General features: G+C 37.7%; 1 protein-coding gene across 7 annotated transcripts in view; it reads right to left on the bottom strand.

Moving 5' to 3' along the window:
* Positions 1-304: 304 nt before the first annotated feature.
* clocka (clock circadian regulator a) overlaps positions 305-25,106 on the bottom strand; it is a 66,156-nt gene continuing 41,354 nt past the window's right edge. For 4 of the 7 annotated variants that reach the window (XM_081378527.1, XM_081378533.1, XM_081378528.1 and 1 more), the window contains 19 exons: positions 23,489-23,548; positions 22,809-22,957; positions 22,407-22,498; positions 22,199-22,288; positions 21,316-21,436; positions 21,026-21,139; positions 19,263-19,381; positions 18,858-18,940; positions 15,620-15,726; positions 15,258-15,405; positions 15,006-15,081; positions 12,145-12,322; positions 11,960-12,060; positions 11,694-11,783; positions 9,935-10,093; positions 9,619-9,858; positions 8,672-8,856; positions 7,393-7,666; positions 305-5,071 (listed from right to left, as the gene is read on the bottom strand). In XM_081378527.1, the coding sequence (XP_081234653.1) occupies positions 4,754-5,071; positions 7,393-7,666; positions 8,672-8,856; positions 9,619-9,858; positions 9,935-10,093; positions 11,694-11,783; positions 11,960-12,060; positions 12,145-12,322; positions 15,006-15,081; positions 15,258-15,405; positions 15,620-15,726; positions 18,858-18,940; positions 19,263-19,381; positions 21,026-21,139; positions 21,316-21,436; positions 22,199-22,288; positions 22,407-22,498; positions 22,809-22,957; positions 23,489-23,548 (2,704 nt within the window). In that variant the 3' untranslated portion in view covers positions 305-4,753. The remainder of the gene's footprint in view (positions 5,072-7,392; positions 7,667-8,671; positions 8,857-9,618; positions 9,859-9,934; positions 10,094-11,693; positions 11,784-11,959; positions 12,061-12,144; positions 12,323-15,005; positions 15,082-15,257; positions 15,406-15,619; positions 15,727-18,857; positions 18,941-19,262; positions 19,382-21,025; positions 21,140-21,315; positions 21,437-22,198; positions 22,289-22,406; positions 22,499-22,808; positions 22,958-23,488; positions 23,549-25,106) is intronic. The other 3 variants (XM_081378530.1, XM_081378531.1, XM_081378532.1) reach the window with 3 other exon arrangements.

Below are 25,106 nucleotides of genomic sequence, written 5' to 3'. Positions count from 1 at the left end.
CAACACAAAAATAGTTTCAAACAAAGCCAAAGCAGCATCAATTGTCGTCTCGAGGAACACGCTGCGGCGGACAGTGTGAAGTAACTATGAATCAATAATGTTTTTGGTTGAGTTGAATTTGGTTGAATTCATTGGCAAGAGAATCACTCGTCGCCACCTTCTGGGGTAACAATGTGACCTGCAAAAAAAAGAGTCACTGGAAAAATCTTATTTATGACACTTATTAGAGGGAAAACTACCAGACCAAAAAGAAATGAATAAAAACAGTCGACAATGCATTTATTTATTTTTTTATCATTTTATTTTCAAAATTGAATAAGGGGAGTAAACGGCACTGTTCGTTTAAAAAGGTTCCATTATTTCTTTGTTAAATGTAAGAATTGCCTGGCTCACAAAATGAACCCAATACAGCACACTGATTTCTGAGATTACAGATTTCTTATTTTAAAAATTGAGTTTAGGAAAACAGAGCTATGCTCTGGTAGCCCCCGATGGAGCTCTGAAATTTGATGAAACCTAACAAATGGAGAAAGTTTAAACCTATTTATAGGTATATTTAAATAATTTCCTATATTTCCCCTGTATTAACGTGTACTGACCAGATAGATTTCATGAGCCAAACACGAGTGCTCAGCAAAGAACATCACACGTACAAAGATTAAATGATAGCAAGAGAACACTGATAGACATTCAGAACTTCTAGTGCGTACATCAGAACTACAGAACATTTAACATGGTTCACCACCTCCTTTTCCACTGGACGCTTTTTAACGTTTCAAAAGCAAATTCAACAGGATTTCGGCATGTTCTCTCATCTTTCCTCACAGCTCTTTGGGTTCATTACTAAACGCCAGCTGACATGAAGTTGCATTGAGCACCACAGACAATCCAGAGGTACATAGAGGGCAACCATTATGACAGATCCTGTTTTTTTTGTGGCTCGTTATGGTAAATGCAGAAGAATCTGTGTTATTGAATAGGTCACTATCACAAGACCAAGTGAGGAATAGAAAGAAGGGGCAAGATTGATGTTGGGTTTGATTATTCTGAACCAACCTGAGGAAGCTGTAGTATTTCTCTGTTACCTTAGGGCTGACATAATACAAATCAGTGCAGAAAACAGAAAAACAACCCCTTGTACTCCAAAACATCATTGCATGTGTCAACAACTGACATCTGATGCCAGTGCGAGAGGATTCACTATGCATCAGAAGGTCATTTGTGACCCAGACTTTTTATTTTTTGAACGTATTACCTTCAAATACTCCAAGACATAAGTAGGAGTCGGTAGCATAAATCAATGGCCTCTCTTACTCGGACAAAGACCTTAAAATAACCACTTCCTGAATCCAACTGCATTGTGGGGAGAAAGTTCAACTGGTCCTCCAGTGTGTCACAGTTTGTTAAAATCCTTCATTTGAGGTTACAATGTGGAGTAAGCTTGATATTCTGTTCACTTTCCGTGCAAAAGGTGTATAACAGTTGTTTTATACATCAACTATAGCCTATCTGCATAAATTCTCTGTTCTGACCTTGCTGTAGAAAAATAAGAACATCTATTTTTTTTTTTATATATAATCCTCTTTAAAAGTTACTATAAAGCTAAGTGACAGTTACATTCAATCAATAATCTCGCCTTGCTCATTCTAGCCATGCTTTTCGGTCACAAAATGTCTGTGGCACTGAAATGTACATGACCACAAAAACCATAACCAACACATTAATGACCGCCATATACTATAGGAGCGACTCGAAGAGTAAACGAACAAAAGGATGAGTTTGATTACTGCATTATCATAGACAACTTGGGATATTCTATCGGGTGGATAGATACTGCAAAATGAACAGCGATTGGACCAGCACTCCGGGTGGGAGGCTTCAACATCCCACACAAACTGAACATTCAGACTGGCACTTCTGATATGGAAAATATTGGAATGAAACTGTCTACTTGTACTAACCTTTAAAAGGCAATATTGCTCATTAGTGCACTAAAATGTGACGTTAAAACAATAACATGGTCTTGTCTCACAAGAGCAATACAACTGTCAAAACTTTGCTACCTGCTACTCTCAGCTTTTACAATATGAAATGGTCACACTTTATATTAGATGCATTTAACTACTAATTTTGGTAACACTTTATTTTAAGGTGTCTTTGTTACACTGTAATTATGCATTTAAGTACTGAGTAAAAGTAAGTAACTACACAGTAAAAAAAAGTAAGTGTTTGTGCTGCCATAAATTGTAATTTTAGTCAACTTGAAATGTGAAGTATGTGTAAGTGACAACTTGGATATTTGAGTTGACTAAACTTAAAAATGTAATGCAGTACGAACACTTACTATTTTAAGTTGAAACAATTTTTTTTGGTTTACAGTGTACATGTACTTACTATAGGGTTAGGGTTTGGTTTAGTTGCATGTAATTCTGCATTATTTATAGTTATTACAAAAGTAAATACGCAGTATGTAACAATGACACTGTAAAATAAAGTGTTACCAAAATGTTTATTGTAAAATGTACTTATTGTGTTTATGTTGTATTTTTTTCTGCTATTGAGGAGAGATACGGGAAAGGTTAGAGACTGGTTTGGTACTATGGTTAATTTAAATTTTGGGTTAAGTGGTAAGGGAAGGGTCAACAGTGTAATCATAGATATAATTACAGAAATTAACTACAGCTGTAATTACATGCATGCATTTCTTTTTAAATACAAGTGCAATGTAAAACATGTAGGTACACAAATAAGTTCCTTGTTTTATATTGTTCATTTAAAAATGAGTGAATAGTAGTTAAAAACACAATATAAAGTGAGACCAAAAATATGTCAATATGTTATTAAAAAAATAAAAACTATAAATTTTTTTGGTGACAAATTAAATATATTATTATTTATTTATATAATTTTAATTTATGTTGACCCTACAGGAAAACATAACTTTTACTTCTGAACATTCATGATGGCTAAGTGCTGATGCCTAAGTGCTAATGTCTTATCGAGCAACTTTGAGGAGACTGCAATTCTAACAATGACTGTCTTGTCAAAAAATGCATAAATATAAATCTCAAGATCCTGAAGACACAGTTAAACAGTTTAAATATCAAATTAATCAACTACAATCTGGCATATTTTAATTGTAACACCACTGGGGTCAATAAACAGAATCAGATTGTCAACCCTAGGCTTGTGTTCTGTGCTTTGGGCAAAGAGCTAGAGGTTGCTAGTGACTATGTCAGCATTACAGAGGTACTAGGGAACCTATACATTCCTGATTTTCAAGAGTGTCTATCAGTACGGAAGAAGTTTGCAAAGTCAAGTCGTTATCATTGAAATGTCATCGTTTGACGATGAGCGGAAACCCGAAAAGGCAAGTGAAAGAACTCCTGCATTAAAGCTGTGCAAATATGTGAAAATCTCTAAATGATAAACAGGTTTGGTTGTTTATACTTATGGTTATTCAAACCTACATAGTGAATAATACCGAAAACACTATATAACAGTGTTAGCAACCATGTAAACCATTGTAAAACTAGATGAAGCTATGGCTTAGCCTTAAGCTCATTTACCTGTATTGTTTAAGATCAAACACGCTATGTGAATATATTTTTCCCCATCATAACCCTGCTGTTTTAAGCGTCAGTTCCAGTTTAGCAGAGTACCGTAAGAGTTACGTGAGTTCCAGCTGTGATGATTCTGCGCTAAACAGTCAAAGCCCCATTTCAATATTTTTGACTAACTGCAAGATATACTAAATCTGAAGCCTTCTCTTTACAGTATTTACAAATGTAAAACATCTCTCTAAAATATTCATATCTATATTTTGCAATTACTAAGGTGTTACTGCATAAGATGCAAAACATCTAAAGATTGCCTGTTCCTTTAACAGTTTTACTAAAAATATGAAGTTCGTTTTTTAACAAACTGTGACACAATCTGAGGATCCAGCATTGCCTGCTTGGCAGACACACATACATACGAACACGTGCGCAAGCACATACACACACTCACCCCCATCCCACTGGAAAAAGGAAGTCTGTGAAGAGATCAGCCATTATGTGTATTAAGTTTAGCTTTTTTTTCCTTTGAATATTAGAAAAAAAAGTATATTCAAAGCTACAAATAACAGACTACGCTTTTCATCTCATGCATCATATAAAATATTAGTTTCTCTTTCCTTTTGTCCATATATTTACACATTATTTTACAGGTGAACTGTACAATAAAAGTGGAATCCACACGACATTCTTAAAAATATTTTCTGACCCATAATTACTTCGACAAGTAAAATGAGGAGGAAAGAGGGAGAGAAAGAGAGAGGTGCTGTTTGTCCTGCGGGACTTCTTCGAAGTCTCGAAGCACTCGTTCTGCATAAATTAAACCTGTGAAAGAGGGATGACGGCACACACTGGGCATACGAGACGAAGGGGATGTGATGGCGACAGCTTGCGGAAAACCAGGCGCCGCTGCTCCCTTTGCCAGCCAGCAGATAAGTTCGGCGTTCGTGGTCGGACCTCTCCCAGAATTCAGTGCAAGCAGCCGTTGATCAACTGCCTATAGGTAGAATAGGGCATGGGGTGAAAAAACGACGCCCATTTAGGTCTGGCCCTTCACCTATAAGCAGTGGAAGGGTATCTGAGAGGGTACAGTACAAATACTGTTATTTTTTTAGCTTCAAACACCCCCCTCAGAAGCCCCCCAGCATGCAAGACTGCTCAGTGGAGATTTGGTTGTGTCCCTGACGTGCGGTCAGCTACTGAGGTGGCGCGTTGGAGCGGTCCGTCATGCTGTCTGAGCGATGAGCTGCCAGTTGCTGCTGTAGCTGCTGCTGCTGCTGCTGTTGCTGTTGCAGCTGTTGCTGCTGTTGTTGCTGCAGCTGCTGCTGCTGTTGTTGATGTTGTTGCTGCAGCTGCTGCTGTTGTTGTTGATGCTGCTGCTGCAGCTGTTGCTGCTGCTGTTGCAGTTGCTGCTGCTGTTGTGTTGCAGCTGCAAAGGTGCCTTGCTGCTGCAGAGGAAACGCTGCCTGAAGGATCAGCTGGGTAGACTGGTTGCCATGCAAAAGCCGAGGGGCCTGCAGGAGGAAACGCACAACATAAATATACATGTGGTAGCGATATTCAAATCCTACTGATAACACGATAAGACAAAAAAACAAAAAACAAGACTAGTGATAATGTACCATTATGAAATATGAATAAATATATTTTGAATCAAAAAAGTGCTCAGCTGAATATATAAGCAAAACGTGCTTATCTTAAAGGGCACCTATTATGCAAAATTCACTTTTACATGGTGTTTGAACATAAATGTGCGTTGGCAGTGTGTGTACACAACCACCCTATAATGATAAAAATCCACCCAGTTTTTTTTAGTCCCCATAAATCATAAGCACTGTTTCAGAACAACCCGTTCTCAGATTCGCGCCAATGTGACGTACTTTTGCACAAGCCCCTCCCACGACTGTTGACTGACACTGCAGTTTTAGCCTAGAAATGAACACCGCTACTGAGGGTTTCTGTTTTGATGTTCATTCTGTGAGATGAGATTGTCCTGACTGAGAGCGAGCTCGTGAGGCTCCGCCCTCTGCGCCGAGAGCTGCAGCTCATTTGCATTTAAAGGGATACAAACTAAAACGGCGCATTTTTCTCAGCCCCAAAAAGTGACAATTTAAACATGCTGTAAAAAATGAAATGAAAATATTTTGAACTAAAACTATTTTGAGCACATTCACACTCTGGGGACATCAGAGACTTATTTTACATCTTGTGAAGAGGGACATAATAGGTGCCCTTTAAGGAATAGCTCTCTCAAAAATTTTCATCTCTTTTTAAAATAAGATTTTAAACATTTTTGGAATAAATAGGCTTTCAGTCAATTTTTAAGCTTCAAATCAAGATACAAAAAGCACCATAAAAGTAGTCTGCTGAACATGTTTGCTGTATTCCAAGTCTTCTAGAGCCATATAAGCCATACATGTGTGGAACAGACAGAGATTTAGGTCATTATTCACTAAAAATCTTGTCAGCCACCCCAGCTCTCCATTTTCATCAAAGTTCAAGTCAATTTGAAACAAAATTGTGCCCGAGGTTTACTTCACTATCGTGATATACATCACGAAAAAAGAAAATTAGGACGGGACATGATATTGTCCATTTGGAATTGATATGTTTGTCCATCTGGAATTGATCCTTGAAGTGATCCAGAAACTAAATGGACGATTGCCGGTGATAAGAGAAGAGATGACATAGCGAGGGGGACATTCATTTTTTTTCAATGACTCTTTCCCTGTCATTGATAGAATTTCCTATCATTAATGACACAATGATTTCCTGCCATTGATAGAATTTTCCATCATTTATGAAACAACGCTTCCTTGCCACAGACAGATTTTTCCAGCAATCCATGTTTTCACTGTTATAAGGTAGGGGTGCTCTTACGCATCTACCTAACATTACTAAATGAAATATCGAACCCACAAAGAGGTATAGGACTGTGAAGCTTTGGGGGTGTTGATGGACGTGATCTATTCAATATGTTTTAATCATCATTCTGAATCCGATCCATACATAGTCTTTGACAAAAATGTTATTTTCTCAGCTTTTTATTCAAAATGTTGCTTTTTTTATGAAACTTACCCGCATTCAAGTGTTGATAAAAAAAGAATGTATGAAGTTGTTTGATGTTTTTTGTTGTTTTTTTAAAATCAGAGTCTCTGTTCTTCATTTGATATATTGTATGTTCAGATATTCATACAACAAAACATTCTGAGGGCCATGAAATTTGTGAAAATGATCAATAATGGTGGAGCTGGCTGGTAACTTTTTAAAGAGTAAAGATTACAGAGGCATATATATATTTTTTTTTTAAAGAATGATGTGCTCTGACAAATCATTCATCATTAAAACTGCAACATTCAATAGAAAAAATGAGTGAATTTTGATTACATTGTGATTGGTGACTAATAAAAAAGGTAGTATTGTCTGATTTGTGAAAGAATCTTTCACACCGCTTTTGTGAACCACATTATTAGGTTCCTTTAAAAGATCTGACTCCAAAGAATGATTCTTTCACAAATCAGACATCACTACTCCTCTCTTGAATGAATAGGAATGTGTCATGTGATCCACTTTTGATTGTTTCTACAGTGCTTTCGCATCCAAGTCCTCATTCATCGCAACTGTCTGGAAAAAACAACCAACACATTCTTCCAAATTTCACTTTTTGTGAAGTGAGGGTGAGTAACTGATGACAGTAAATGGTTTACATTTATGGCTGAACTATATCTGTAAGCTGTACTCAGTAAACAGTCAGTTTAATCAGTAAGCTGACCAAACATATGCTACAGTGAAGGAGTCATCGATGCTAAGAGGTTCTCAGTTCTCTGCGTGGTACCTGTAGGAATTGTGTTTGCTGCTGGGCGAGCTGAGCCTGGGCCTGTCCTTGCTGTTGGGCTGTTGCTGTAGTCGTCTGTGACTGCGTCTGAGCCTGCTGCTCCGGCGTCTGTGCAGGCGGCTGCTGGGTGATGCTGATTGTTTGAGGCTGGCCCTGCTGCGGGGCAAAGGCAGTCACCACCTGCCCCATAAACATGGTGGTAGGCACCATAACTGCACCACACGCCATTGGGCCAGTTACTAGCTTAGTGAGGAGCTGTTGGGCAGCAGGGAACCTGTGTGAGGCAGGAGGACAGGATCTTAGTTAGAAGTTTCTTTTCAAATGTTGGGACCAGTTTTACTGCGACACGGTCGGGGGTCCCCCAGAATGTTTTATTGTTCATCAGAAATTACCCAGTAGGTTTCTATAGCCTCCAAAGGAGAAATATACACACACACACACACACACACACACACACACGTAACGCAGTCACTCCTACTAGCCTCTTTGGCAGGTTGAATTTTATATATAATATACACATTTTTCAATTGTAGTCTTTTAAAAAGGCATCTGAAAGAATAAACTACTGTTGTCAAAAATATAGATTTTTGGATATATATTGATACTGAAATATCTGAAACGCTTCCAATACTCATTTCCGCAGAATAGGTACACGATACCAGCTGTGCTTTCTCACTCTCTCATGATCTCTCTAACAGCGAGTTGACACACAAACCCGCCTCCCCTAAAACACTTTTCATTAGCTCCAGATGAATATTGTTGGTGTTACAGGGCCTGAATTTGTGTATCGCGCATAATTTTACACATTCCCGAAACACCCAAAGTGCATGCACATAAAGCCTCCTCTCAGTACTAAATTGAGTGATTTTTCACTGCTTTTTGACCTTAAACAGTCAAATACACACAAAATAATGTCAAAATGCCGGTCTTGGCGAGTATTCATGTAAACAGCCAGTTATGTTTTAAGTGAACGTAAAGTTGAGAAAGAAAATGCATGTGTAAAAGTATAATGGATGCGTGTGTCAGGTCTTAAAGTGACAGCAGACTAATATACCGGTTTCCAAATAATGAGATAATATAAAAATTATCTATATGTCAGTTTTTCCCCTCAAAATTGTGGCCAGTCAGAAAAAAAGGTAAAAGTTAAAAGTTAATGTCATATATGTATATATACTCTTAAGTTAGTCTAGTATTCTAATGTGCAAATTTAACCGTATATGTGCGCTTCATGTTTATGAGTCAAAGTGTCAGTGTGTGTTTGTAATAGTGCTACATGTACCGTATCTGCCGGTCTTGTGAGAAGGTGGCCACCGCGGCTCCGCTCGGGCTGCTGTTCTGGGCCAGGCTTGTGGCGATCTGCACAACATTGGCCTGCGTCGGCTGAGAGATCATCATGGTATTATACAAAGATGCCGGCAGTGCTCCCTGAGGAGACTGCAATGTGTGAGACGACCTCTGAGACTGCTAAGAAAAGACAGAGATAGAAAGACTTGATATTAGATTATAGTAGGATGTACATACAATCTAATACTATATATTTACTTTCGCATTTGATAGAGGGATGATGTTTTATCTGAACATACCAGACTTTGTTTACAGATCAGTCTTTGATATTTTTGGATTTAAAATGTAAAAAATTATATAAATTTTTTAATTAACTGTTTAATTATAGTCTAAGTTTTAATAAATTGATGTGCTTTTGTCATTTTTATTTATTTATTTACTATTTAGGTTTAATTTAGTTTTTATTTATTTAGGGTAACTTTTTTTCAGTTATTTGCCAAGACAACATTTCTAATACACATATAATATTTATATATTTTATCATAGTTTTATTTAAATGAACAGAAAATAAAATATTTGTTTTAGTTTTAGTTAATGATAATAACCTTGTAATGCAGCACTGAAATTAGTTTTTCTGTCATTAAGTACTGTGATGGTCATCTCCATTGAAACTTCATATGTGCATTTAAATATGCTGAACATAGAATTTAATATAAACTTAGATAGAAACATATTATGACTTGTGTTACCTAAAGGATTTCAATTCTGGTAAAATTAAAACAATTTTTTTTTTTGGAAAAACATTGTTTTGATGAGTGCATATGCATGATCTTAAAATTTTACGAGTAAATATGAATGTCTAGTACAATTTTTTTGTACTCTGACAGTTTCACTTTTTTATGAAAAATTGTCAAAGCTTACAGTACTATTCTTCTCGATCACCTGAGTTAGGGTGGAGCTCTGATCTCTGAGAAGGTTCTGTTGCTGTGGCAGAGCCTGCTGAGGATGCTGTGTGACAGCGTGTTGTGTCCCCGTGTGTGTGGATTGCAGGCCGCTTTGTAGGCTCCCCGCCGGCACCACCGCCCCCTGCATGGACAGAGCGCCCCCTTGCTGCACGGACGATCCCTGCGTCAGCTGTACTGAGCCGAGGCTGAGACTGCCGCCTCCTGGCTGTAGGAACATCTACATACCCAAACACAAGGGTGTCAATTTGAGGCAGAGAGTGCACATTTAAACAAAAGCTAGGAGACGCTCTCACCTGTAAGCCCTGCCCTTGAACCCTTTGCAGCTCGTCCTGGATTTGCCGCAGTTCTTCTTGTTGTCTGTGGATGTTAGCCTCAATCATGCGTGTTCGCTGTTCCAGCTGCTCCTTAAGATGCTGCATTGCATCCATCTGTGTGGAAAACTGGATAACTGGCTACAAAACAATAAACAGCACCAGGTATAATATAATAATAATTTGAATAGGCCTTAAGAGTTTATATGATTACAATTTACAATAACCGTGATGCGTATTTTTTCAAGATTCTTTGATAAATAGAAAGTTCAAAAGAAGAGAATTTATTTGAAGCAGAAATCTTTTGTAGCATTATAAATGTATTTACTGTCGCATATGATTAATTGAATGCATCCTTGCTGAATACAAATATTTCTTAAAAAAAAAAAATGGTAGAGTATATTTACACTTGGTAAATGTAAATTGTAAATGATTTATGGTGATTAACACTAGGGTTGGGTGTTTTAGCGTTACAATTCCAATTCTGATTCTGCTTATCAATTCTGATTCTTATCGATTCCTAGTTTTGATTCCAATATGGTAAAAAAATAAATAAAAAAGAAGTCAAACATTTAGATATCAAATAAAACATTTATTCTGTATTTTTGCAAAACATTCTGTTGCAGCTGAATACCATGAAGAAAAAAAATAAATAAATCAACAGCCGAAAGAACAAGTAATAAACTAGACTAACTAATAAACTAACTAATATAAATTTCAAACAGTATTAACTAACTAATATAAATTTCAAACAGTATTAAAGACAAGTACACAGTCAGTAATACAATAAGAATAAATAAGCAAATTAGCAATAGCACAAATAAATACAACTGAAAGTTCAGAAATTGAAATCAAATGTAAAATAACACTGCATGGTTTTCTTTTTATAAAAAAAATAGATTAATCCTTAATCTTACAAAAATTATTCAGTCAAGATCAGTAATTGATTTTTTTTCTTTTGTTCTTTAATTAACATTAACGACACAGATGGCAGCATGTTGATTAGGCTACTGTCACAAGATCGAATGCACGGATCCAATATACACATGCGTTTTCCCCATCGACTGTTTAAGTTCACTTAAGACATAACCGTCTGTGTTTACGAGGCTATTTTGACATATCATTTTGAGTGTATTTGTCCATTCAAGCGCAAGAGGATGCGAAAGAGAACTCAATTCAGTATTTGTGAATTGTGCACTAAATGAGAGGTGGCTTTTTGTGCACAGGCTCTGGATGTGTCCAGCACAGAAAACAGCGTGCGAGTGCCAAATTGAGTTCTCGTTCGCGTCTTCTTGCACTTGAATGGTTTAAAACCACATTAAAATGCGCAGACAGTAACTGATAAGCTGAATCGAATTTTTTGTTTTATAACAATTATCTGATTCCAGAACCGGAATTGATTTTTAATTCCCAAACCTAACCACCACTGACATTAGCGTGCAAACTATAAACTTTAATACTGTGATTATTTATCATTATTTACCATTGTTTATTGTGAAAATGTGGTTGAAAAGACTGCTTTAGTAGCTGTTTCAACTGCTTATTCAGACCCTTTCTCTGGGTCAGTGGACGACCAAAGAGTAATGTACACCTCATTGATTACGTGTCAAAGGTTCATTAGATATGTACATACATCGACCACCGCACTCGCTATAGTGACACCAGGAAATGAAAGACCCATATCAGTCGAACACTGATTTGCAAGAGTGATACTAGTGAATGCAGTAATATGTTGAATTACCTGCACAGTGGGCTGAAGTGGTTGAGGCTGCTGAGGCTGAGACACAAGAGATGTTGCCATTGTCTGTCCTGTGTTCTGAGAACTCATCGACTGAAGAGGGATGACACACAAGGTCAAAACTCCCACATACATAAGGGGTGACAATTTCATTTTATTTTTAAATTTTCTTTTTACTTTGTAATCCAAAATTTTTGTTTATTTCCATGTTAAATTGGGTTTTGTGTGTCGGCTCCACAGTATTTCTGATGATGATGACATGTACCAACCTGACTGCTAATGGAGGACCTCCGCTGTGATGTCATCTCAATGGCAGACACTGATTGGCGGGGCGGTGTGCTATGGTCTGTCTGCAGCTTTGTCTGTGTGGCTACAGACACACAAACATACAAGGGCCAGTCACACTACTGAAATATGTGTAAACATCTTAACATGCAGTGGCTGTGTTGCTTACCAACACTGTCTCTCTTTGGTATGGAATACGTACATGTGGGGTCCGAGACGGCGGTGTGTGTGGAGGACTTTCGGGAGCTCCGTGATGAGGCAGAGGGTGTGCGGCTGCGATCGAATCGCTCTAGTGCCTCCTTCAGGCTGGAGGTGTTTAATTGGGACTCCGAGCCGGAGTCTTGAGACTGAGCAGAGTGAAACGGAGTGAGGTTAAAGGTGCTGTAAGCGATGTCACACGTTTTTTAGGCCAAAACATTTTTTGTCACATACAGAAAACATCTCCTCACTATCCGCTAGCTGCCTGTCCCCTGAACACGCTGTAAAAAAACGCGGTCTCTCTAGACACCACAGGCTCCACAAACGGCAACAAAAACAAACTGGGCTCACCCGCACCACGAAACATAATAAACAGAGTTCCAGCCAATCACTGGCAAGAAGTATTTGAGGGCGGGGTCTGGGGGGTTAGTGCGCGTACACATGAAGGGGGTGTGGAGGAGAGAGAAGCATGAAGAGGGAAGTTTGAATTATGGCCGACACACCAAAGAGACGACGTTCCGATGAACAAATTGCAAAGAAGAGCGACAAGGATAAGGAACGCGTGAAGTCCGAATTTAAATCGGAAAAACCTTTGAAAGGTGGCGAGAACTCCGCCGGCAGAAGGGCTTCCAATCCGACATTCAGTTGCTCTGTTTTTGCTGAACAGGTAAATCCATTTTTCTTTCTAAACTGACGTTCATGTTCGCCAAACCAACACAAGGATGAAATTAGCTAGAACTATGCAGTCAGTGTTAACTTGGTGAATACATACATGTATGTTTCTAGCTCTAACGATCAATCTCTATTGTAAATGATCAAGCAAATTCACAGTAGGGCGACAATTTGTGTGAATGATTGTTTTCATCCACTGTTTATGAATTTGAATGTTCATTTATAAGCTATTGACAACTTTGACTAAATTTGTTTACGCCGCCGCCGTTGTTTATGCTCACTGGGAAACGCGAAGCTAACCTTATCATGCTATTACTGCGTCCTTGTATGGGAGCTATAGTTATATCCTCAGGTGGCGAAACGATTTTAAGATAATGTTTCTCTTTTTCTGCATTCTGTTCTGCAATATATAAAAGCATTTATCTAACTTGGCGACATTACACATTGAATGAAGTATCAGTAAAACTTAACTGTGTTTGTAGTGACTACTTTGACTTTCCTTTATGCCGGAAGGGAGGGGAGGAGGGAGGAGACGGGATGAGAAGGAGGGAGGGTCTAGCTAGCCTCCGTTTTGTATGACAACAATTCGAATGTCTACAAGAAGTTACGACTCCCGGCATCGCTTATAGCACCTTTAAAGGATAGTTCTGGGTTCAACACAAGTTAAGATCTATCAACAACATTTGTGCAATAATGTTGCTTACCACAGAAAATAATTATGGGGAAAAACATCCCTTAAAAATAAAAAGGGTAATGACATTTTTTATTAATATAATAAAAAATATATATATACACACACAGACATACAAACACACACACACACACACACACACACACACACACACACACACACACACACACACACACACACACACACACACACACACACACACACACACACACACACACACAAACATATACATGTTAAATATAATAATACATTAATATATCAACCCCCCGTTTCACAGACAAGTCTTAAGCCTAGTCCCAGACTAAAATGCATGCTTGAGCTGTTTTAACTGAAAGGAACTTGCATTGGCATATCTTAAAATATGTCAGTGCCATTGTTTTGTCTCTAGATGCACACCAGTAATGTTTTTTTTTCCAAGGCACATTCATAAAAGCCACTTAAATGCCCTAATTGAACTAAGGCCTAATCCTGGCTTAATCTAAGCCCTGTCCCAAATGAAATGTATAAATGTAAATTTGTATAATATATTTACTTATTAATATTATTTTTCATATTTGTCTGTTATATTTTGTGGATGAATGGGAATTCAGAATTGAATAAATAATTAATAAAACAGGAACAAAATAAATGTCTTATAGACCAAAGACCAATGTGCAACATCCACCTGGATGATGATTGTTAGGAGGCCATGATGGACGGAGGCCAATGGGCACATTTGTACAGGATGCCGAGGTTACACCCCTGTTCTTTTTTCGAAAGACATCCTGGGACCACAGAGAGTCGGGACCTCGGTTTAACATCTCAATCGAAGGACGGTGCTTTTTGACAGTATAGTGTCCCCGTCACTATACTAAGGGCGTTAGGACCATAGACTGTAAAAAAATATGGACGAGGTGTCCATGACATCACCCGTAGGTTTCTGAAGAGTATTTTTGAAGCCCAAAGTGGGCGGAGCCGGCCGTCGCAAACTTGTTAGCGAGTCACCGCACGACACTCCCAGATAAACGAAAATGGGCAAAAAGGTGGGATTAGTTGAGGTGACGTGACGGTTAACCAACAGCAGACAAACAGCAGCGCCAATCCACCTGTCACTCAAGTGGCCACGCCCCTTAATTATGCAGAACTTTAAGGCTTAATACAATTTAAACGGATGAGTTATAAAAAAAAACTCACAGTGTCATGAAGGGCAAAATTAGCTTACTAGACCAAAACCACTTTTTGCACCAGGCTGTAAAAATTTTTTTCTGCTGTAAAGTTGGGCAATTTAAGATGGGGGGGTATATGGGATTGACTCTCTTTTGCAGCCTGTCTCTAGCGGCCAGTCGATGAATTGCGGTTTTAGTCACTTCCTTATTGGTTTCAAGAGAAAGACAGGAAGGTTGCCGCTTGGTCAGGACCCACACATACCACAGGGTGAGCACCGCGGCACCTACTGGCCTCATAACTGAAGTGAACTGAAAGTGTCTCACCTTGTCTGCTGAGATCTCAGGAGGCGATTCCTCAATGCCCAACTCCCTGCGCTGTTCAGCCCTCACTTCAGCATAACTAAGACAAAAAATAAATAAAATTAAGAAATTCTCTATAAACAGTAGCACCATGTTCTGCTTTACGCTTTATAGTGCTGTGCCTAGTTAGGATTCAGTGTAAAACCACAAAATGACAGTTGTTCCTTTCTTGTTAGTAGATATCCAATCAAACTTTACATATTCTGAAAGTCTCACCTGACCACAGTGTGTGTGCAGACGATGAACTCCGGCCGCGAGTTCCACTGGTGGTAGGTGATATAGTAGTGAGTCTGAAGCCAGATCCACTGCTGACCTTTAGTCAGAAAACGGTAATAGCACGACTTGCCCTTACCATACTGCATCACTGCAGAGAGAGAGAGAGAGAGAGAGAGAGAGAGAGCGAGAGAGAGAGAGAGAGAGAGAGAGAGAGAGAGAGAGAGAGAGAGAGAGAGAGAGAGAGAGAGACCTCTTATTGGTACAAAATCAAAACTCAAGACAATGTCATTCATACATAATTTTCTAACTTTAGAAGAAGGGAGACACAGGTACACACAAATACAAACAATAGTTCAACTCACAGTGTTCATGGCACTTGGCCAGAGTCTCCAGGTCATCCACGTGATAGTAGTCGTACCCTGAAGTACCCAGAACCTCAAAGGGTAGGTAACCTATGATGGGAGGAGCCCTGCAAAACATAACACAAACAACTTCACATCATCCGCATGCATGTATTCAGTAGGGTCAAAAACATGTTCACTGAATCAATCATGAAAAAGATTTCAAATAGTCAAGAAACTCTATATAAAAAACATAATTCTATAACCTAACTGCTTGTTAAATAATATGAAACTGTGTGACTCTTTTGTGTTGTACCCATTTCAACAACACAGAAAAAAAAAAATCCTTCAAAATTATTTGAATTTGTCAAGTGCCTGAAAAAAACCCTTCATCTTCATCGTGCGCTTCATCCGGTATACCACTTCTATGACATTTAATTATTTATTAATTTTTTTTCCAGGTTAAACATTAGTGCAAAGTATTTAATTTTTTTTGTTAGAACAAAACTAACAAAATAAGTTTCATTAATACCCTTGTTAATGAATACCCTGGAACCATTTATTTCTTGTCATTGGTGATATCAATGTTAAAAACATGTTTTAAAATAATTATTGTAAAATTATTTTCGAGGTCAAATCTCAGACTTCAAAGAAGCTGCACATGGTCATTTTCCCAGTTAATAAAGTTATTAATTTACATTTAAATATATTTGTGTTCATGTAAATGTGTCATTGTGAAAGATTAACATTGAAATGTAAATATTGTAATGAAGTTTTAAATATGATAATTTATTGATTTTAATCTGATTACTCATCTTTTATTCACCGGTATTTGTTTTGAGATTATACTGACACCCCATCTTAAAAAATATATATATATATTATCAGTGTCTTCTTTTGTGAAATAAAATAAAACAATAAAAAGCACAAATGCCAAGTTGTACTTTTTGACTAGAAATGTAAAGATGTTTTACAGGAGAAAATGCTAAACTGAACAGATTTTTAGGCATTCCTTGAGTCACATGCAAATGTTTTGAGATAAAAAGATCTGAAGCGTTAATAGCCTCTGCTAAACAACCGATAATGTGGAAAATCTTATTCAATCGCTTTAATATCTAGCATCTGTGCCGATTAAACTGATTCCTTTATTTGAACTATATATAGAGTAGCAGCAGCGCCAGCAGCTATTATTCCAAAACGACTCGACTAAATTCAGTATAAACCTTTCCAAGCATAACAGTATTAGATTTTATAGAGAAAATTATGTTCATGCTATTCCAGATGTACAAGTCTTTGAGCCTGTGGGATGAATGTGAGCTTTTGATAATTCTGAGATATACTGTACGCTAACTAAATGTAAGCATGTACAATAAACACATGCCCAAAAACTGAGAAAAATCTTAAAAGGAAGCATCAAGGCCTGGGTATACTTGGTTTTCCGCGTTCCCCTCCATCTCCAGTATACTCCTTTGGCCGTGAGCACGGAAAGACTCGTTCGGAGCGTGCGCACTATCTAGTGGACTTTGCTGTCTAGTGAACGCTGTTGTATGCGCACCGTCTGCATAGACACAAAAATTAGGCTGCACGTGGACAGTGATTTATTTATAAAGACTTAATTATAAACATATTTTGTACTCACAATTTGTATTATTTAGAGCTTGGCATTACTAGAAAAATGTATATTCATTATAAAAATTTTATGATTTTATTAATTTACGTTACATTTACATTAATAAAATAAAAATAAAATTAGGGTACCTAAAATGGGCAACCTCTTTTTTGAAGGTTTTCCAAAATAGTGTGGTTCTTCAAAGGAAACAAACAGTTGTTGCGAGGGTGAATTAAAAATATCATATATACTTTAGTCTCTCTGAATACTCTATTCTGATTGGCTGGAAGGTGTACAATAAAACCGTTTAATCCACGGGTAGTTCAAAGTCAGTTTTAGCACCGTTCTATAACATTAATGTGCTGTTTACATTGAAACATGCACGCAAACGTCACTCGGAGATCATGCTGCGCCTCACACACATAGACATACAGGAGCACAGAAACTGCCCTGCGACCTTTAATAATAAGTTAACTTCGCTACCGAATTGCTACATTATATTTCTCAGCAATGAGGGCGTAACATTGCTGGTTTTGAAGTAATTAAACTCATTTTTGTTGTTAATAGAGGAAGGTATCTTTCTCTCTCTCTCTGTAATTAATTAAAAATACATTTTTTAATTCATTTACTCAAATAAATGTAATCATACACAGTACTTTACTTTAGTCTTATTCAAAGCAGGCAGAATGCTACATCTAAAGAGCAGTAACTGACTAACCATCATTTTTACCCTTCCAGTCAACTATTATGCTGCAAATATCAATAACATCTTTAAGTTGTCATTGCTGGCAAATGACCATGGTATAAGCGGGATAAATCATGGCTCGGTGCTTCGAGTCGGGTGGTTCTTTGCCTAAACGTAGTGCATTCAAATCGGTTAAAGCCGTAGATTATGCCTTACTTGATTCTTAGTTGCTTGGCCATATTTTAATGCTTGGTTTGTCTTGTTTTAAATCATTTTAAGTCATCTTGAGGCCCTTTTGAAAGTTTGCCGAGGCCCCCTAATTGAGAACCACTGCACTGTCTTAACTACGCCTGGCATTAAGATCTGCATTGTAGTGTCAATGTTAATCTGTCACCAACTCAACTGTCAATCAACCATTGTGCTAAAAAAATGGGGTTTGAAACATTGATGGTTACGCACAGCTTGGAAACAAAACAAAAAACCTTCAAAGACACACCTTTAAAGCACGCACGTGTTAAGATCAGTCACATGATTTGCTTCTTTCTCCTTTCTTTCTCATTTTCTTTTTTATTTCCTTCCTTACTTCCATCTTTCCTAATTATTTTCTTCCCTTCCTTGTTTAATTGTATCTATCTATCTATCTATCTATCTATCTATCTATCTATCTATCTATCTATCTATCTATCTATCTATCTATCTATCTATCTATCTATCTATCTATCTATCTATCTATCTATCTATCTATAGTTATTTAGTCCTGAAATCATAGACCCTGTCCTCGTCTGACCTCTAGTGATCATATCACCTGAGACAGATCTTAACATCCGGTGTAAGCAAGGCCTAAGTGGAACAACAAACTAGCAGAGGTACTCTTTAGTATTACTGGAGGGGGAAGGTGATGCGTGCTCTTGACAATGAGCTCATAGCAACACAAAACCAGTCGTGAGAACAGATGAGGTTTGTACCTGTGGTCCAAGAAGAGGAATTTCCACTCTAAACTGTGTCTGGAGGTGAATTCCTCATTGGGCTCCTCTACAGTACACATTTCCTGTCGAAACAGAGATTATAAACAGGACCATTCGAACTTATGAGCACGTCTAGCAGACAAAAAAACGAGAACAGAAACCAAGTGACCTACTTCTCACACTGAGTGTTTTGTATGCTGGTCATTTATCAGTGTCTTCACAAACAAAGCTAATTCTTGCACAAACATGTACAGTGTCTATCAACACACCCCCACACATATTCATCTTTTGTCATGATGAGCATGTACACAGCAGATCTCACTGAGGTTGTCACTGTCTGTCAGGCAAACGTTAGAAGTCACAGGACCAATGAGAAGGTGCCAAGTCGGCTTTTGCTCAACCCACCTTGATAAACTGAGGTTTGGCTAACCTCACAGTTGCTATGAAACACACTCTGTCTTCAAAAGTGGGCCTCAGCGATCGCTGGATCACTCCCTCAAAGCCGTTACGTGTTGAGTTAGGCACTAAGGACAAAAAGACAAGCGAATCTTTATAAATGGAAGTTTTTTAAAAGAAATAATGAACAGTAAGCTTATTTTCTTCAGCCTATCACTAGGGGGCAGCAAACTGTGAGGAAACGTCAAACACTTTTTGTATTTAAAACGGCAAGCTCCTGCAGTGTTCATTTTAACATGTAGTTAATGTTTTTTTTTATGAAAATGTCTGTTACATTTAGTCAATATTTCATTATCATATTCATTCATTTTACTCTCACTAAAATGGGAAATGTGCGCACACACACGTTTTCATGTTTTAAGGGGACTTTCCATAGTCATAATAATTTTTATACTATACAAACTGTATATTCTATCCCCTTACACTAACTCTACCCCTAAACCTACTCATCACACAAAACTTTCTGCATTTTTACATTTTCACAACCTCACTTACTATGATTTATAAGCTGTTTTCCAAAAAAATTCCCCACAAGGACAAGGATTTTGGATATTGCCATCTTTGTGGGAACATTTTGTTCTAGTAAAAATCTAAGGTTTACCAGGCCACCCACACACACACATGCACATATACAAAACTGTCATGGTATCTCTCTGACAAGTTACCATTCAAATGTTTGGGGGCAGTAAGATTTAAGAAACAAATATTTAAAGAAATACTATTTTTTTTTCAGCAAGACATCTAAAAATGTTACAAAAATTATTTTAATAATTTTAACATAAAATAAAAATAAAAAGTATCGGTCTCTTCAAAATATTAATGAGCACAACTTTTTCAACACTGATAATCAGAAATGTTTCTTGATCACCAAATCAGTCAATTAGAACCATTTCTGAAGGATAATAATTCATAAAAATATTTTAGCAAAAGTAACACATTAAACTGTGACACACAAGTTTTTCCATGATTTAAAAAATGTATAAAAATTTATTATTGTGTCAAGCATTAAGCATATAACATATTTCTTAACATAAAATATAAAACCTTATGAAAATTTTAATTAAAATTATTTAATTGTCATTGTGGATGTTCTTTTTTGTCTTATCTTTATTGTTGACTTTATTCCACTTTTATTCCAGGTTGATTCCCCCTGGGGGAAAAAGTGTGAACACAGCGGCTCTGTGGGGAAACAACACTCTCGTTTGATCATCTTAACCAATATTGTCTCCACCAATGGTGTGATTTTAGGACGAGGCTATCTGTTTTCAAGAACAACAAAAATTTGTACACACACACACACAAACACACACACACACACACACACACACACACACACACACACACACACACACACACACACACACACACACACACACACACACACACACACACACACACACACACACACACACACACACACACACACACACACACACACACACACACACACACACACACACACACACACACACACACACACACACACACACACCTCTAACCACAAATGGTAAACTTTCTGTCTTAAAATCTGGGTCAGAAGCCTGTTTCTCTGGCACACTGGCTTTACACAACACTTCCTATTGAAATAATGATCCTTGCTCCATCTTCTTTCATAAGAAGCACAAGCAATCAAGCACTTGGCTGGGTAATTCAATAAATGGATCCATATGAAAGACTCTGCTGATGCCGCGGGTGCTCGTTCTGACACTCACCAGTGTTGAGGGACTTAAAGTTTCCGATGAACTTGACATACTCATAAACGGGCGGCTCTTTCGGGTCGATCGTGCCCCGGAGCATGTGACAACAGAACTCTAACTGGTTCTTTGCTGCAGGGAAGCAAACAAAACAAAACAAAACAAGAAAACAGCATTAATAAGCTATAGTCTAGTCTCAGAAATAAGACAATAACAGAGAGAAAGAGAGAACAGAGGAAACGGAATGAGAATGAAACCAATGATTTGGTCATGAGGAGATGATAAACATGTATGAGAGCGATTCTTACTCTTTAGGTAGTCTGGGGTGAGGGTCTCTCCTTCCAGCATGTGTGTGGACAGGGCTTTATACACCTCCGAATGCTCACCAAGTGGGAGGAAATTCAACAGATTCTGATCCACAAGATCAGACTGAAAACACAACAACAGACTTTGTCAGTGTCTCTCATACTTGCACAGTAAAGCTGCATTCACGTGGACAGTGTTTAAATTGCTGGAGGTTGCAGAGTTATTTTTTTCTAGCAAACATTCTGTATCAACCATTGTATTCATAACTGATCAGGTGACGGACAATTGCATAACCTTTAGTGGTCGCCGCATTGTGTCACTGCTCATTTGCATTTAATGTTACAAAAATTCTATTTCAAATAAATGCTGTTCTTTTGAACTTTGTATTTACCAAAGAATCCTCAAAACATTTATTTACACATAAATATTAAGCAGCACAACTGTTTTCAACACTGACAATCAGAAACATTTCTTGAGCGGCGAATCATCATGTCAATACCAATAGCTCCCATACCCCCAATCGCTCCCCGGGCACCGCAGTGAATGGCTGCCCACTGCTCCGGGTGTGTATGTCCACGGTTTGCAGTGTGTGTGTCTTCACTACTCACTGCTCCTAATGTGTGTGCACTATCTTAGATGGGTTAAATGCAGAGGACAAATTCCGAGTATGGGTTACCATACTACGCCTTCACATCTCACACACACTACAATGATTTATGAAGAATCATGTGACACTGAAGACTCGAGTAACGAGGCTGAAAATCCAGCTTTGCCATCACAAGAATAAATTACATTTTTAAATATATTAAAATTGTAATAACATTTCCACAATATGACTGTTTCACAGTATTTTTGATCGAATAAATGAAGTGTGTTCATACTCACAGGTAGATGTTCTAATAAAGACGTAACGCTTTCTGAGACGTAGATTATGTTGCCGTCCGTCATGATGGCCAGAAAGAAGCCATCTAACGCCTAAAAGAATAAAGCAATGAAGAATATCCATAATACTGTCGTTTTAGCGTTTACTGAATTAATACACATGAGTAGGGGCTTTAGGCAAGTGTGTGTACCAGTAAGAGAAAGTCCTCACCTCCAGCATCAGCTGTGTGAACTCCTCATTGCTAAGGAAGGGCGGCTTCCAGTCCTGACGGATTTCACTTGACTCAGACTGCGCAGCAATTTCTGATGGTAAGACAATACAAACAACAAGAGTTCGGTTTCAAATACAGGAGGACAAACTTTACAATACAAGCTTATTTTCATAAGGTTAATAAACTAGTATGATTAATTATTAAATGTTTACTTTATTTATAACAGAATGAACTCATAGAGCATAATTATTATGTACTTATCAATATTAGCACCGTAATACAGGGTTTTTATAGTTTTGAATCTCTTTCAAAAAATGGTCTCATCCCCAAAAATAATACCAAAAGCAATCCTTCCATGAGGAATATCTGGTAACTAATAATTGGTATGAAACTGCAGCAACCTTTGTGCTTGCGCAGGAAGTCGATGCTCTTTTGTAGGATGGTAGACTTGTCCATCTTGCGGGTGTTTCCCGGCAACATGGTGCCCAGTTCCTTGATGAGCACATTGAACTGGTCTCGCCTCTTCTTTTCCGACTTGTTCCTAGATACTCTGTAGGTGGAAAAACAAGAGGTGGAAAATTCCACAGTGGAAATCGATCGTTGACTTTAAGATAATAAGATAATGACATAATTTCATTAGTATTTCAGAAGCTTTCAAAGTCACAGTTGAGCTCTAAACTGCACGTCATGTAACTACCTATTAATTATCATAAATTCTTCAATTTACCCCTAGAAGTGATAATGGGACACTATCTGATCTGAGAAAAATCTTGCAATGCTGAGAGAAACCATTTCACGGTTCTGTGATTGTGTACAGAAGATGAGGGTGAATCTGTGCACTCAGGTCTAAACAGTCATAACTAGGTCACACTTAAGTTTCTATTCCTGATACAAAACCACTTTAGATATACTAACGTGGAAAAGGACTTGTCTACATAAAAACTGTAATGAATCATGCTTAATCCATTCTTCCATGAGATAATGGAATGAGGGGTTGGATCACAATAGAAGTTTGCCTTGGTTAAGAGAAAGAAATTCCCATTGAGCAACCATAATAATAATGTTTTGTTTGTATAATCACCTTTTTGCTTTGTCCTTCTCATCTTCTTCCATCAACCCATCAAAGATACTGCTGTCATCCCTGAAATGAGACCAATAGTAAAAGCGGTTAGACCAGCTTGACCAAAGTGAGCTCTACCTAGCTACATCAAAGACAGCTTCATTCTTCACCCATCCCAATGTTAGTGGGATTGTTCCCCAAAAATTAATAATGAGGAACTAAAGCTTTCAAGATTTCAAACAGGGCACAATAAGTCTTCAGAAGTCATATGATAGCTCTGTGTGAGGAACAGACTGAAATTAAAATCATTTTTCATTGTTCAAATATTCACCAAAAAATGAATATTCTGCCAATTATTACCATAAGACCAAAACGTTGGTCTTACTTTTTAATCAAAGTCTTCTGAAGAGACATGATCACTTATATGATGAACAGATTTAATTTAGGCTTTTATTCACATATAAACACTGATCAACGCTAATTCATAGGGCACATCAGATATGGTATCAGAAGCTCAAACATGCTTAGATATCTTCTACGAAATTTTATGAAATTTTTGAAGCATCAATGTTTTTGTGGAATGGCCTGTCACTAGAGGGACAAAAATCTATCATGTTTTATTAAAAATATCGGTCACACTTTAGATTAGGGTCCAGTTCTCACTATTAGCTTACTATTAACTACGACTTTTGCCTCAATAAACTCCTAAATATGGTTTATTAATGTTTGCAAGGTAGTTATTAAGTTTAATGTTGCTGATGCTTGAATCATTATCTTGACATTCTTTCTGTCCCTGTTCATTGTAATTGTGTGGAAAAGAGCAGCCAGAACAATCTTCAACATGTCCTCTTTTCTGTTTCACTGGGAAAAAAAACAATCATACAGGTTTGGAAGGACATGATGGTGGGTACATGAGTGATGAGTTAATGAGGAAATATCAAAACGACTAAACCGAGAAAATGTTTAAGCCATTTCTTTTGATGCCCCACAATATTCCATCATAATCAGATCAGGACATAAATCATTGATAAAACAGGCAGTAGGTCAGCAGTGGAGGTGGCAGTGAGAGGCGGACATAAAGGTCTGTAGGGGCGCTGTGTGTGTGTGTGTGTGTGTGTCAGTATATATTTAGATACCCAGTGTTCTCTGACTCAGCTGCTTTGTGAGCACAAGACAGAAAGCAAGACCAGCTGGTCATGGCAGAGGATCTGAGAACAGTTTGTAACAGTATGGGTTTGGGAAGACATGAGGTCGAGTGAGTAAATGACAGTTTATGTATGATCTTTTAAAGGTCATCTCAACACGACAACAGTCACTCTGTCTTTTTCAGCTTTGAGATAATTGGTCTTTTGCACAAGGTGTTCAAATGTGTGTCTATCTCTGGAACTGAAGAGATCATAATGACCTTTCATTTATTGTGTTTAGGTAGAGTGATGCGTGTACACAAGTGAATTTGAGTTTGTGTATTTGCAAAGTTACAAATTAATGAGTGCAAACAACAGGCTGGGTAAATAAACCAATGTGCATTTTGCTCTGCCGCTGGGTGTCCATTACCAACATTCTTACACAAACAATCCAGAGTTTGCCCCAGTACATTTGCATTAATGGTTGTGGGTGTGTGAATGTGTGTTTGAGTGAG

Source organism: Scardinius erythrophthalmus (genome assembly GCF_964197995.2).
Source record: "Scardinius erythrophthalmus genome assembly, chromosome: 11".
NCBI classification, from domain to species: Eukaryota; Metazoa; Chordata; class Actinopteri; order Cypriniformes; family Leuciscidae; genus Scardinius; species Scardinius erythrophthalmus.
This window is presented reverse-complemented; position numbering and strand designations above follow the sequence as displayed.